This window comes from Melitaea cinxia, chromosome 15 (assembly GCF_905220565.1).
Source record: "Melitaea cinxia chromosome 15, ilMelCinx1.1, whole genome shotgun sequence".
Taxonomy (NCBI): domain Eukaryota; kingdom Metazoa; phylum Arthropoda; class Insecta; order Lepidoptera; family Nymphalidae; genus Melitaea; species Melitaea cinxia.
This window is the reverse complement of record NC_059408.1, coordinates 15,839,333-15,855,527: the sequence shown is the minus strand read 5'-3', so window position 1 is coordinate 15,855,527 and position 16,195 is coordinate 15,839,333. Positions and strand designations below refer to the sequence as shown.

General features: G+C 39.7%; 1 protein-coding gene across 1 annotated transcript; it reads right to left on the bottom strand.

Moving 5' to 3' along the window:
• Positions 1-726: 726 nt before the first annotated feature.
• Positions 727-10,054, bottom strand: LOC123660222 (CAP-Gly domain-containing linker protein 1-like). The gene is made up of 9 exons (XM_045595322.1): positions 9,952-10,054; positions 6,195-6,312; positions 5,517-5,675; positions 3,152-4,872; positions 2,547-2,722; positions 2,044-2,154; positions 1,610-1,694; positions 1,160-1,221; positions 727-962 (listed from the first exon to the last, which is right to left on the bottom strand). Exons 3-9 carry the CDS (start codon positions 5,518-5,520, stop codon positions 764-766), a joined length of 2,358 nt encoding a protein of 785 aa, XP_045451278.1. The 5' UTR covers positions 5,521-5,675; positions 6,195-6,312; positions 9,952-10,054; the 3' UTR covers positions 727-763.
• Positions 10,055-16,195: the final 6,141 nt, after the last annotated feature.

Sequence of the window (16,195 nt, the reverse complement as noted above, 5' to 3'; positions counted from 1 at the left end):
AATCTTGGTTCTAGAAAAATTTGTACATTTTGTATATTCATTCATAAAATATTCACTTAAATTTAATTTTATTAACATTAGACGTACAAGATAATAATATTATCGTAAAGTGGCGATTTTTTTTACTGACCACTTGGTTCGAAGACTGTAGTGGTATTAAAATTGGTATTACTCATGTACCAGCTATTTCCTTTAAAATCCACCAGACGGAGTAGACTGACACAGTAAAGAGCCCCCCCATCAATATCCCCATGGGCACACAACCAGCTCACTCTCACACACACATACACACACGCACGCACGCATGCACGCATGCACGCACGCACGCACGCACGCACGCACGCACGCACAAATATACACAGACTCACGTGCAGCGTGTCGGCCGCCCCCTTGTGCGCGTCCAGCAGCAGCGCCAGGCGCGCCGAGTTGTCGCGCTCCGCCTCCAGCCGCAGCCGCGCCGACTGCGACTCCTGGGACAGCTTGTCGCGTACCCTGCGAACGATTCTTCAGGATCAGGAAAAGGTTCTCAATTCGGTTGGTGTTTTGTGTATGTACACCGATTACGCCGAGATTTCTGATCCGATTTACGCAATACTCTGAAATAATTGCCACTTGGTCCCATAAAATTTTTATTTAGTTTGGCTTAGTAGTTTTTATAACACTTCGACGATGATAAAACACAGCGGTCACAATATTAATTAAATAGACAATATTTTTCTGTTATGCTCTACCTCAATGAAAAATGTACAGAATCTTCAAAAAATTACGAGAACACATGAGCAATGTGCAGCCTAAAATTATTGTTTTCGAACAGTACCAACCTGTTCAGTTCAGCGATGAGAGCGTCCTTATCCTGTAGCCGACATTGCAGATTCTGTACTTGCATCTCCAGCTTCTCATTTTCACTACGCAATCGATTCATACGCTCGGACGATGAGGAATGTATGGAACTCGTTGAGCCACTGAAATTATAATATATTTTACTGGGCTAGTCTCAAAATATACCTGGTTGGAAACCTTCATTAAGCATTTGGTTATTTATAAGATCATTTTTTAGATACTTAAACCGTTTTCAAACATTACAAATGTTTTGCTATATTCCGCGATATATGCAAATTATTAGTTAGATCTTTTTGAGATGGATTAAATGTGTACTTACTTAGAATTATTTAATGCCAGTCGCGGTATTTCTTCATGTTCGTCACTACTCGCTGATAATATCTGGAATAAAGCATTTTATAACTTTTCCGATTCACTACTCGCTGATAATATCTAAAATAAAGCATTTTATAACTTTTCCGATTTTTAGCGAAAAATATCTATTATATGTCTGTGTTCTGGATGTGGTACATATATAGACGCTGATTAAACACTCGTGTGTTTAAAAATTATAAGAAAATTGTGTCGAAAAAGTGTGTGGTGTGTGTATGTGTGTATGCTTGTCTGTGCTTGTGCGTGTGCACGAACGTGTGCGTGTGTGCGTGTGCATGTGTGTGTGTGCGTGGGCGTGTGTGCGTGTGTGCATGTGTGTGTGCGCGTGCACGAACATGTGTGTGCGTGTGCATGTGTGTCCGTGTGCACGAACGTGCGTGTGCGTGTGTTCGCGTACCTGGTCGACGAGCCGCTCGTCGAGCGCGCGCGAGTAGTGCAGCTGGTCCCGCAGCGCGCGCTCCAGCTCCGCCGTGGGCGAGCGCCTGCCGGAGAGGACACTTCTGTTCAGAGGTTCTAAGTCAGTGCTCCGCGGAACACCAGTGCTCCCGGGAGACTCCCGAAGTGATCCGCGAAAGCGGTACGCAGAGATACATTTTGATAAACTTCCAGCGTGTCAAAATCCTAATATAAATATTAGCTGACGAGAAACTCGGCAGTTATTATTAAAAAAAAAAAAAAATACTCAATACATAAAGAGATAGTCACAAGTTTTACTCCATCCATCCGGTCCACGTCTTTTTGACTTTTGATCAAGATAAGAAACTTTTACATTACAAGCATTCCTTAAATTTATTTTAAGCGTCTATAAGACATTGAAGTACAAGGTCTCACCTGTCAAAACCTTCCCTCACGTTCGCGAGCTCCGCTTCAAGCTGCTGACAGCGCTCGATATTTTCTCTCAGTTTCTCTTTCAATTCGCTCACGTTAGATTCCTCTCGCAATCTGAGACAAATATATCAATTGGTATAAACAGTTCATAGTTAAAATCATGACCTAAGTCGGTAAGGAAGTTGTAAATTAATTTCGTTATTAGTAACTTTCTAAATACTCGGTTCAGAGTGATACATTTTTATAATCATTATAACATGACTGCCGGTGATTAATATTTTGAAGTAAAACTTGTTTACGCACACTTGACTTGGAGAGTAAGTAGGTGAATACGTAACGAGAGCGTTACGAAAACTGTGATCGGGCGAGGTGAATGGAGCAATAGAGAGAGGCGCGAGCACACATTTTTCTCTCATAGCCATAGAAGACACAGTAGAGGCCTATTGTGCAGAAGTTTGACTGCAGTCGCGTGGTGTAAAGCGCAGCCGCCGTCCAGAACAGCGCACCTGGCCTGCACGAGCTCCAGCTGCTGCTGCAGCGCCCCCCTGTCGGCCCGCAGGCGGCGCGCCTCCCGCTGCAGCTCGTCGGCGGCGGCGCGCTGCTCCAGGAGCTCTTTCGACGCCTGGCTCGTGCTCGTCCTCGCTTCTGTTAGGTCTAACTTCGCTTTCGCTAGCTCGAAGGCCTGGAAATAATCATGATATTAATGACTTATGAATTCGTAATAATCGATATCTATATCAGTCTTTATCAGTTGTTTTTGTCTACGAAATTAATAATGAAAATTATAAATTTTTAGTTTAATATTAGTAAATAAGAATTTTTTACAATCAAAACTAGAAATCGCAAATGTAACATTTATTTATCAATTAAATACTTGTTTTCAAATTTTACAAACAAGTTTGTAATCTAAGAGTATTTGTAATTAATCATACACAAGATCTTATCATCACAAGAACTTAGTTTGTCAATTTTGTAAATCTCGATCATAGAGACTAAGAGCTACAAATTTACAAACACTGCTACGAAATCTACAAATACAAAAAAGGCATTTCATTTGCCAGTTCTTAAAACTGACTCTTGACTGTTACTATAACTGAACAGTATTTCTTACCTTATCATTGAGCTCCTTTTTATGGAAGTCGAGTTCGTGCTGTAGTAAGGTTATTTGCTTCTTGATCTTCGCCAACTGCTTCTTATCATTACTCGCTTGTCTGTCTGATTGGGTTTCTGGAGATTTCTTTTCCTCGCCACTCTTGTTCCTCGGCGACGGACTCCGGGACGCCATCTTCAACTGCTCCTTCAAAGACGCTATCTCATTGTGATAAGAATTTATATCCTCGTTAAGGATTTCAATTTCCGTCTCCTTGTCTTTAAGTTTATCATTGAGTAGTTTTAGTTCTTCTATCCTTTCTGTTAGGTCATTGTTCAGAGATCTCAATCTTTCCAATTCACTTTCACTGTTCTGTTGTTTCATTGACGCGTTCTCTTGTTCCTTTTCCAGTTTAGATAGTTTTAGTTTGAGATCTTTGTTATTGTAACTAAGTTGATCGTTCTCCTCGATGACTTTAGCAATGTCATTGTTTAAGTTTTTGACCGAGTCCTGCATTTGGAACAGTTCGTTTGATTTCTCTTCCAATGCTTCTTTAATGCTTTCCATTTCTTCATTCTTATCATTGAGACATCTTTGTAAGTCGTCCAGTCGGTCCAAATGTTGATTAAGACTATCTATCTGTTGGTTCTTCTCCGAGACTAGTTGCTCTAGCTTTTGTAACTCTTTTACCTTTTCTTTCAACTGCACATTTTCTGTTTCGTATTTTTCCAGGGCTGAGTTTTTGGCTTGGAGCTCGTTTATTTTCGCTTCTAAATCTGTTATTTTATTAGACAGATTCCTTTTTTCTTTTGCAAGTTCTAAAATCATGTTCTCTCTTCTTAGTATGTCCTCCTTGAGTAAGTGAAGATCGTTAGTCTTCTCGCTAACTTCTTGTGTGAGCTCCGCAAGTTTTTGCTCGAGATGTTTCTTGTTCGAGGAGAAATTCTCTAGCTGGTTTTCATAGAACTTTTTATCATTTTCCATGGTCGCCATTGTATTTTCTAGTAAGCCTTTTAATTCTTCTACTTCTTCCTTTAGAGCTGGAAACTCACAGAGTTGCTCTTCTGCATTCTTTAATTCAGATTTGCAGGATTCCAACTCGTTTCTTGACTTTTTGATTTCATGTTTCAGTTGCGTCAATATATCGGGGAAGTTTTCTTGTTTAACGTCTAACGTTATTCCTAACTCCTTTAACGACGTAAATTCATCTTCCTGGGTTTTGTTATCGGAAGGCTCCAGCGAGAAATTGATCTTTTTCGGTTCAACGCTAGTGTTCTTACTCTCACTAGCCTCTCTATTTGGATACATTGAACAATTATCTTGTATGTTTTGAGCTGTGGAGTGTTTAATACTATCGCCGAACTTATCAATTGTTCCGAATACTGTAGTCTCATTAGCGTTTCTCTTGTACACGTCTTTAATTTGAGTCGATGTCAGATGTATGGGTAGGGAGTCCGCACGAGGCGTTAAATTCGTCGCGTCGAAATGCTCGACGTATTCCAAGTTCAGCGAACTCATGCAAGGTCTTTGAACTTCGGGCGATAGCGTCCTATTTAGATTTGTTTTATCTTTGCACTCATTCGCGTTTATGCTCATATTGTGCGCCTTTAGTTCGGCTCGTCGCATCTGAAGGTCTTGTTCATCGAACTCCGATATAGAGACGATGTCGCTGAGCGTCCGCGCAGAAGTCTTAGCTTCAATGATTTCACTCTTCTGATGCTGATCGTCTTCCAGTTTGAGTGCTGTGAATGAATCATAAAAACGAATTAGTCTTGAGCCCCGTCTAGACGCGTTCGTCGTGCTGTAGTTAACCTACATTGATGCAACAAAATTGGATGCGGTCCAAGCGAGTACACACCAAATAAACAGTAAATGTATAAATACAAAGAACATTGAAATAATTGCATATGAATTAACTTTATGAATTATAAATTAGCGCATTGTCGCGTTCCGATTGTGGAGTTTCTGGGGAGATTGGGGGTAGGGACGAAAATGCGCTTGTGATGTTTTTAGTGTTACATGCGTATGGTAACCGCTTACAATCAGGTGAGCAGTAAGCCTGTTTGCCCCCACGCCCTATAGAAACTGAGGTAGGGCACAGCAGGAGTTCCCTGCTCAAAATATGGAGCAGCCCGAGTGGGGTAGTACCTCGACCTTACAGAAGATCACAGCTAAATAATACTGTTTTCAAACAGTATTGTGTTCCTGTCGGTGAGTAAGGTGACCAGAGCTCCTGGGGGGGATTGGGGATTGGGTCGGCAACGCGCTTGCGATGCTTCTGGTGTTGCAGGCGTCTATAAGCTACGGTAATCGCTTACCATCAGGTGAGCAGTAAGCTCCCCCCCCCCCATAGTATAAATAAAAAAGGTGCAGAGCCAGTACAGACCCATGATCTCGTTGAGCTGCAGCTCGCGGCCCCGGAGCGCGGCGCGCAGCTGGCCGCGGTCCGCCTCCAGCGAGCACAGCGCCTCCTCCAGCTGCCCGATCTTCGACTGGGCGTTCGACAGCTCGCGCTCCAGTATTATCACTTTGTCCTTTGGATTGCCTGCGCAGCGGGCTTTTAGGATTTAGGCAGTGTTGCACATTGAAGTAACGATTTTAAACTAGTTTCTAAGTCGAGGTATAGGTATCAGCGTGGATTTTTAGTATTCGACGACCGAATGTGAATGGCTTTGCTTACTCGGTTAAGATTTAATGATAAATAAGCCATTTCAACAAATTTGTCCTTTATTATAGAATTGATGATTACGATGTTGCAACATTAAATGTTCTTATTTAATGTGCTACCAAAACAAACACATCTGATTGTCTTATGGTATATTCGAACTCTTTGAAATAGATATTCCTCAGTGTTTTAACAGATTGGTTACATTTCATCACCGTTTCACGCTTATGGAAGTGTTGTAATATTTTATAGGTCATACTAATACACAGTAAACTGGCTTTCTTGCGAGAAAATTTGGACTGATCTTGCTATTATAGGGTTCATAAACTCTTCAGCCTTATTAAATGATGAAACTTAGCGATTATACATGTAATAATAATTTAGAACTTTACTACATACATGAGTTTCCGTAGAGCGTCGGTATTTGTTCGCCGATCTTGTCTCTCTCCGCTATGCTCTGTTTCAGCCTCGTCAGCTGCTTGTCCTTTGATTCCAATTCCTCTTTTAACCTCTGAACCTGTATTTAAAAAACAGCAATAATTTCATCGCACAAAAAATGTACCGTATACCTTGCAACAAAGATAATAAAACATTAATGACACTATATAAGTAACCTACAAATTATTATTTTTTTCTTCACTAATATAATTTAAAAAAAAATGTTATTTTTCATTGATTCCATGTTCTAAATTTAAAATAAAAGTGGGAATGTTTTTGACTTATACAAACTTCCTAATTTGTCGAATGTATACACATTATTTTATGCTTATTGTTTATTAATAAAATGATAAATATTACATTGAAATATGAGACATTAATAAAAATTCATTGAATATAATATACTAGCGACCCGCTCCGGCTTCGCACGGGTATAACATATAATTATAGCCTATGTCATTTACTGAAAAAATTATTAAAATCGATCCAGTAATTTTGATTTATTCATTACTGCCCGTGGCCCGCACGCGTTAACTTAGAGTAAAAGCCGGCCGGAACCGCCGCAAACGCTACGTACCGCGATTTTTAAATCTGTAATATCTTCGAAAATATTCATTTAAATCATATGCTGTAAAGGGCCATATAGATCTATATTAAATAAAAAATACATTTAAGGTATTTAATTGGATAAGGATTAATGCTGTATTGGTTAAAATCGCTTCGAAAATTAGCCATTATTTGTCGTAAAAAGTAAATGACAAAAAAAAAATGTTATTGTGGGATATCCATAAGAGATAGGTATATACCATCGCGGAGTTTTCTGTAGACCTTTTTAATGTGTACAATACTTAGTACATTATTTTGATAAATCTCGTAGGGTTCAGCCTGCGTTTGCAATTTAAGCGAAAAAATAATTATTATTTACGACATAACATTAGAAAACTCAAAAATAACAGTATTTCTCCACTATTTAATGGATGTTATTTTTTTTTTATTTTTTTTAACAAGTCTTATACATCCACGGGCTTATGAACCCATGTCCTTTTTTACTCTAATACATGCAAATTTTTATTTTTATTTTTTCTCTATTTCAAGGTAGGCGTTAGTCAACAACATCGCTGTTCAAGTCAGACTATGTTTGTTTTTAATGTCTGCAAAAGAGACGTGAGTCCACCGACCGGTTCTTAATCTAATCTATGGTACAACATTTTTTTTTTTTTTTTTTTGTATTATTATTATTTCCTTATAATACTATACTTATATCTAGCTAAATCTTACATTATTTACATGCGTAATAATCGTTTTCTTAGAAATATATTTTTTAATATTGTCTGTATTACTACCAACTTACTCCTCACAAGCAAAGCAACCTATTCGAATTTTATTTTGACATCTCGAGAATACTCTCAACGACGGCGGTGTCTCTATTATGAATCGCCATCTTGAGACCATGCTCGAGGATGTCTTTTTCCGTAGCCTCCGCCGCCCTCCCGACGAAACGACAGATCGCGTCATCTCAATCATCAATGGATGTTATTATACATATAAACCTTCCTCTTGAATCAATCTATCTATTAAAAAGAACCGCATCAAAATCTGATGCGTAGTTTTAAAGATTTAAGCGTACATACATGTGCAGGGACAGAGAAAGCGACTTTGTTTTATACTATGTAGTGATTTTACTGGCATATATAGATAGTTATATTTATACATATATATCTTAAACAGGCATCTGTTTGTGTTTATACATTTATATTATTGACTGAGCTTTTGGCGCAATTGGTAGTGTCTCAGCTTTTTAATTTCTACCTCGAATATGGGTGTTCTTATATAATAATACGATTAAGGGTTATCTATTTATTATGTCACACTTTAATGGTCTACGAAGTGTGACATTGTGTGACAAAGGATGGGAAGGGGTTCAAAATTTTGTGACATTGCATTACAAAATATATTTTATCTAATTGTTATTTAAAATGAAATAAAAGTAACGTCGATACTGGTGTTTTAATACCGTAAATGAGAATTTATAGGTGTCACATCGCAAAATATGTGACGTCACATCAGGGACCTGTCTCATTAATGCGACCATCTATGACAAGGACAGGGGAGGGGTCCAAAAATCCTGAATTTGTGTGACGTCATTTATGGATGACCCCTTGATATAAATAATATTATGTATATTAGTCGTTTGTCACCGAAAACACCGACATTAAACCTTAGGAACAGACGACGTTAAAGACCCATTTATTTATTTTATATTTGAATAAACTTTAGCGGATTATAATTTTTTTTTGCACATATTTGCATTACACAGGAGACAAAGGAACGTAAATTTAAGTTATGGAATGAAATGTCAGGTACAGATATAGCGCTAATTTAAAAATTCGTCTGTGTGCGAGAAATATTCGCCCAACTCTTGGCGCTCGTCTTAAATCAGCTCAACGAGATGAAATGTATTAACATCCGTTCTTGGGGTAAATTTAAACTAAATTAGGTTAATTTTATTTACGCAAATTATCTCATCTTCCCTTATTTTATTGAAATTCAACAAGCACAACGTTATAAAACAATTTTCGCTCCACTTGTTCAAGTTCAGTTCTTAGTTCTAGACACACGTATCATCTACCCTTTTAGTCGATGGCATTGTTTCTTAATTTTTTTATTGGCCTAACATAAATAATAATATTTTGGCAGTAGTCACCATTTTATATTTTAATAATCACCCATCAACACCATTAATAAATAGTTAATAGTCTAATTAATCTTTGTAAAATTAACACACGGTCATTTGTTCCTACGCTAAGCAACTTAATGCTTATGTTACAGGTAACAGCCGATTGCTATTGCTAATTTTTCAAGTAAAACTTCTTTACGCATGCTTGACTTGGGGATAAGCTGGTGAATGCGTGACGATTACGAAAATTGTGATCGGGTGAGGCGAACGGAAGTTGAGAGGGAGATATAAGTTAGTGAAGATAGAAAAAGAGAGATTTACGTTTCGTAAGTTTAACTTCAGTCGTGTAGTCTAAAGCACAATCGTTTATATTTTTTTGATTAATATACACAGAAATAATACATACATAAATATATAAAAATACACATATTACACCCAGACTCAGGCGGGAATCGAACCCGCAATCTGCAGAACAGAAAGCACTACCAACTGCGCTAACGGGCCAGTTAAACGCCTCCATAAGTTTCATTTATAAAAATTATTAACATGACGTCAAAGAAGGCAAACTGTCTGAAATAATGTAAAAATATGTCCGCTAAATTAAAAACTGATTTTTACTGTCAAAAAGAAAAATTGAAATGTTGTCCATTGACCCGAAAACGAACGTATATTCTGGGGAATATTATTAGGTGTATATTTTGTTGTATTGAAGTTTATACATATTTAAGAGTGAGTGTGCTAGACGTGTCATACAGTAATAATAGTGTGCGACGGCAGAGGTCTATTGCACTAAATGAAGATACAACAATTGGTATTGTGCACCAACAGAAGGTGCTACGACTTTCGTATTTGTACATGTACATGTGCGTGCGTGCGTGAGTGAGTGCGTGCGTGCGTGCGTGCGTGAGTGCGTGCGTGAGTGCGTGCGTGCGTGCGTGCGTGCGGAGGTGCGAGCGGAGGTGCGTGCGGGCGGGCGTGCGTGCGTACGTGTGTACGTCCTTGCTTGAGTACATGCGTGCGTACGTGTGCGCGTGTGCTCACCTCGGCGTGCGCGTCGTGCAGGCGCACGGACAGGTCCGAGTGCGCGGTGTGCGCGAGCGCCTCCGCGTCGTTGCGCTGGCGCTGCAGGCGCGCCGACAGCGACGAGATGTGTGTGTGTGTGTACGTGTGCGCGTGTGCTCACCTCGGCGTGCGCGTCGTGCAGGCGCACGGACAGGTCCGAGTGCGCGGTGTGCGCGAGCGCCTCCGCGTCGTTGCGCTGGCGCTGCAGGCGCGCCGACAGCGACGAGATGTGTGTGTGTGTGTACGTGTGCGCGTGTGCTCACCTCGGCGTGCGCGTCGTGCAGGCGCACGGACAGGTCCGAGTGCGCGGTGTGCGCGAGCGCCTCCGCGTCGTTGCGCTGGCGCTGCAGGCACGCCGACAGCGACGAGATGTGTGTGTGTGTGTACGTGTGCGCGTGTGCTCACCTCGGCGTGCGCGTCGTGCAGGCGCACGGACAGGTCCGAGTGCGCGGTGTGCGCGAGCGCCTCCGCGTCGTTGCGCTGGCGCTGCAGGCGCGCCGACAGCGACGAGATGTGTGTGTGTGTGTACGTGTGCGCGTGTGCTCACCTCGGCGTGCGCGTCGTGCAGGCGCACGGACAGGTCCGAGTGCGCGGTGTGCGCGAGCGCCTCCGCGTCGTTGCGCTGGCGCTGCAGGCGCGCCGACAGCGACGAGATGTGTGTGTGTGTACGTGTGCGCGTGTGCTCACCTCGGCGTGCGCGTCGTGCAGGCGCACGGACAGGTCCGAGTGCGCGGTGTGCGCGAGCGCCTCCGCGTCGTTGCGCTGGCGCTGCAGGCACGCCGACAGCGACGAGATGTGTGTGTGTGTGTACGTGTGCGCGTGTGCTCACCTCGGCGTGCGCGTCGTGCAGGCGCACGGACAGGTCCGAGTGCGCGGTGTGCGCGAGCGCCTCCGCGTCGTTGCGCTGGCGCTGCAGGCACGCCGACAGCGACGAGATGTGTGTGTGTGTGTACGTGTGCGCGTGTGCTCACCTCGGCGTGCGCGTCGTGCAGGCGCACGGACAGGTCCGAGTGCGCGGTGTGCGCGAGCGCCTCCGCGTCGTTGCGCTGGCGCTGCAGGCGCGCCGACAGCGACGAGATGTGTGTGTGTGTGTACGTGTGCGCGTGTGCTCACCTCGGCGTGCGCGTCGTGCAGGCGCACGGACAGGTCCGAGTGCGCGGTGTGCGCGAGCGCCTCCGCGTCGTTGCGCTGGCGCTGCAGGCGCGCCGACAGCGACGAGATGCGCAGCGCCTGCTCCGACATGCGCGCCTGCAACACGTCGCGCTCGGCGCGCACCTCCTGTACCACAATATATACTTTGAACTTTAATTCTGTAAGGTCGAGGTACTTTCTCAGACGGGTTACTCCAGATTTTGAGCTGAACATATCCTGAATATACCAGCAACTTGATAGACATCGGATAGACTTCATAGTCTATCCGATAGTCTTCTAGTCTTTATAGTCGACCCTACAGCTTGATCGTCACTACCGTTTGATAAAAATAAAAATAGTGTGGAACTAGCATAACTCATGTGTTAGAGCGTTATTTGTAAAAAACTTGAAAAATGTATTCTTTTTATTAGGACACAGTTACGTGTTAGATAAAATTTAGGACGCGATATGATTTTTAGCCTATAAAGTTATAAACCTTCTTATAAACTCACCTAAAGTAAAATTATTTTTCAAAACAAACACCACTATTACATATCAAATGACATAAAAACCGTAATGACATAAAAACCGAGTGATGGAAAACCGTTTTTAGATACAATTGAATTACATTTTATCAACAATTAACACCTAAACAAAAATAAATTTAAAAAAATACTGTAAAATAAAATAATTTATCCTTTTTACGTCACTACGCCAAAGAAACAAACTTGCAATCCGATACCTTGTTTCACTTCCCAAAACACTGTCATCATGACCCACATTACCTTCTGTTAACCGTTATAAATCAGTTTTCACAGCCGTCATCAGGAAACAGTCGGTTTTCCCTCACAGTTTGAGCAAACGAGTCGTTAATCCGTGCGCAGTAACCGGCTCGGTTAGAGGAGCTAAATATACCGCGTCCCAGTTTACACGAGAAAAGTCCACTATCAAAATTATTCAAAAGATTTATTTCAGTAAATGTTTTAACAACAGTCGTCTTCGATTTACTAATGTATTAGGCGAAAGTTTCTTTTACTTTTTAGAATAATAAATTATTTCAAAGTTCAAGATTTTTTTTATAAGTGAGAAAAATAGTATTTAAAAGAATCTTTTCCACAGTTTCTGCTTTTTTAACGTATGATTTCGATTAGGTTTTAAGGAGTAATTCAAATACAAACATATCTTTAGAAGTATAACTATAATATTAGTTAGTATTAAGTTGCTTGAGTTTTTGACTTTTTTTGCGGACATTTTCTTGTGAATTTATTGTGATATCAAATGTTCACTACTACAATGAACATTGTATAAAACGATTGATATATTACTATTTACGGTCACCAACCCGCCCAGCGTGGAGACTATGGGCAAAACACATGAGTTCACGTTATTTTTGGCGTAAACTTGTGGAGGCCTATGTCCAGCAGTGGACTGTATAGGCTGTAATGATGATGATTACTAATACATTGCAAAGATTATTCAAAGTTTACTTTTAAAATAGTGTTTACCTTACAATCCTTATCCAACAAACCGTTTTATTCAGCTCATTTACTTTGTAGATCAATTCATATTTTGGCATACAATGTGTTTCTATGCAATAAAATAGATTCCCATGTGTTTGTGTTCAAACGGCTCCGACAACACAAGGTGTTAACAATAGCAAACGCGTTATTAGTCACTGTTTGTTTTGGTACTATTCACATCTTTTGGCCGTTGGAAAAACGTGATTTTTGCCAAGAGAAATTACACAAATCAAGTAGAGGACAATGGACAATAAACATGCGCATTCATACACGAGTATTACTTTAACGAGCTTACAATAGATGAACAGTTTTCGTTACGATGCCGTGAACTTTGGACGATTCAATGTGCTTATATTGAGCAAACGTTGGCAATAAATATAAGGTCAGACAAGGTTAGACGGTGCAACGCAAAAATACACAGATGGCAAAAGATTCCTGAATGTGAACGACATGAAAAATATCAAAGTAAATTTTAAAACTGATCGGCTGGCCAATTTCAAAACACAGTATAATTCGTGTGAATATATTCAGACGACTCCATTGGAACGAAAAATTCAAAAAAATCGATTTCGAAAAATTTGTCCCTTACTGTTTTGAAATTGGGCAGCGGAGATGTTCTGAAAATTCGTGAAAGTTATTTTACAGTATAAATATAACCACGTTTTTTATAATAAAATTACTTTTATTGGTATATTTTTATAAGTATCGCAAGAGCAATTTTTAAAATTACATCTCACAACTTTATCAAAATGGCATTAGGAACTTGCGATTTTCATGTAGGCCTAAAACAATTTCGATAATTTTTGTAGAAGCTTATAAAAAACAAAATAAAACAAGCTCTAAATAAAATTCTATTAATTTTCTAAGTCTATGTAAAAAAAAAAAAAAAATCCCATTTACATTAAATAATTCCTCTTTTTTAAATAGCAAAACGGACGAAAATATGAGTGAATCGCGCGTATTCGTTTTGTTTTGGTCATTGACGTTTTAATCTAATTAGTGTTTGCCAAAGCTTATACTTGAATATCCCTACAATAGCTTCTTATAAGTTTTCCTAGAAGAACCTAGAAATGCCGTTACAATATTTTAACAGTAATGAAAAACTTTTTCTGAATTCGTAAATTCCATTTGTTTATCTTTAGCCTTCTATGACGCAAGTAGCCTTTAATTCAAGTGAATCCATACAACGAGATCAAATGTGGACTTGAACTTCTGATAAGGTAGATGAGAAAGTTTGCTACTTTTTCATGCAACAAAGACAAGAGATGACGCGTAGGCTTAGTAAACATTGCAAATGGCTGATGCACTAGTGATTATGAGTAATGTATAATTTTTGTATAGGTCCTATCTCTATATCGGTCTGACTGTTTGTGCTTGTAAATTGTGTTTGTTTTCGGACTCTTGATACAGGATTGATGTTAAGATTGCTGGATAACATCAAGCTCACATTACCTAAGTTTGTTTTTATTTTTGTTGAGTTTTTTTTTTGTGAATGTAATTGTTTTGACGTTTTTAAAATGTTATTAAATATTTTCATTACATTTAATCTTCAGAATTCATAACTTACTGATGGCCGTTGAGTATGAGGCGTTAATTTATGAGGAATAATTAAACGGAGTTAACAGCAAACGTTCATGTTACACGTTTTAATCGTTACAAAGCACCGTAAAAAAATAATCACACGGAGTTATGACTTGTGAAAATAAATTATTAAGAGAGTAATGAAGGATGCAGTGTAACAAAGAATAACTGCAGTTCATTTAACTTCCGTAGGCGATAAAAGTTCTATCTCTGTATGGTATGTTTATTACAATGTTTTGTTGCATACGTTTTATATAAACGTATTAAATGAGCACTCGAATTGCGTAGTACTGTCTCGTTATCAGAGTGCTTCAGGTTCAAAGCAATATTTCCACTTTCCACTACCTTAATTTAAAAAAAAAAAACATTATAGACACAACTTACAAAAATAATTATCTAGTCTTTTTAAGTGGGTAATATTCGTTGCGAAATTCCCATACTTAAAATATACCAGACGCAGAAACAGAAATGCCAAAATGATAACAGCTATGAAATACGAACATTAACCTCTATAATTTTATTTAAGCTATCATAATTATCGCTTCAGCCTGTAAGCCTTCAGCCTGTCCCACTACTGGACATAGGACTCTTTCCTCATGTAGGAGTAGGATCAGAGCTTAATCCAACACGCTGCACCAATGCGAGTTGGCGGATATATTCCCTCCTACGAGTAACGATCGCTATCAGGTGTACATGATAACAACCGGGACCGACGGCTTAAAGTGCTCTCCGAGGCACGGTGGGGAGACCCACAAGGACTGTAGACCCACACGGACTGCACAAACACCCAGACCAGGGTAAACACCTGTATGGCCAATACAAATGTTTGTCATGTGCGGGGATCGAACCCGCAAACGCCAACGCAACAGGTACAATCCATGGCTGTAACCGTTGCGCCAACGCGGCGTCATAATTATATGTGACCGAAAAAAGCTTAAAAGATAACGTATGCCTAAACTTTTACATGCCATACGTTCACGAGAGTTCACTCTCTTTTTTGAAGTGAAACTACGCAGTAAGCTGGTGAATACGTGACGAGAGCGTTATGAAAAGTGCGATCGGGAGAGGCGAACGGAAGTTGAGAAGGAGATGTAAGTTAGTGAAGATAGAAAGACAGAATGTTACGTTTCGCAAGTTTTACTTCAGTCGTGTGGTCTAAAGCACACTCGTTTTTATATGGGAACAGTGCATTGTATAGAAAATTATAATAACGACTATAAATACTAAATTTCAAGCCCGAATTTTTTAGCCCTTTACGAAATTCGAAATCTATATATACTTAAGAAATTGTTGTTTTTGGTGAAATCGTCGGTAATCGACTCCTGTAAAATGACAGTTAACATCACAGGTATTCTGTAATTAAGCGAGTAAAGGTATTTAGTTCATGTTTAGCGTCGGCGATGATTGTCTGTTTGTGTTACTACGATTAGTTTACATTGCTTAAGTGAACCGCTTCGAAGCGTTACTTCCTGAAATCTTTCAACCGAAAAGGGGGTTTAAACGAGAACGATTTAAATTACTAATTACAGAGAAATCGATGAAAATAAATTTGCTTTCTTTCATACGCTTTTCTAAATGTCTTAAGAGATTGGCTGTTTTCGAACATGTAACAAGCTGAAATTATTTAAAACGGGATATTTATTGTGTTTTTTATTTTTGATTTACGGAGCTTGATATTTCGACATTAGAGTGTCTTGTTCACGAGACTCAAATATTCCGTTTTAAAGAATTTTAGTAATGACAATAGCGATGTTAATTTAAAATCTTATTTGTAACAAGCTGGTTGTACAGCAAGGTGTATTTGTATTGTGTTGTAAATTTTAAGAAGAGGACTACATTGAGGTTAAGATCATATAGAAATAAGAATTAGATGGAAAAGATGAACACAATGAAAAACAAACTTCAAATTTGTCAAGCCAATTGCACTTACAATAAACTATCATTGTTCACGGAAGTCTCTGGAACATCTAGTGCGCTTTTCTCTATGATAA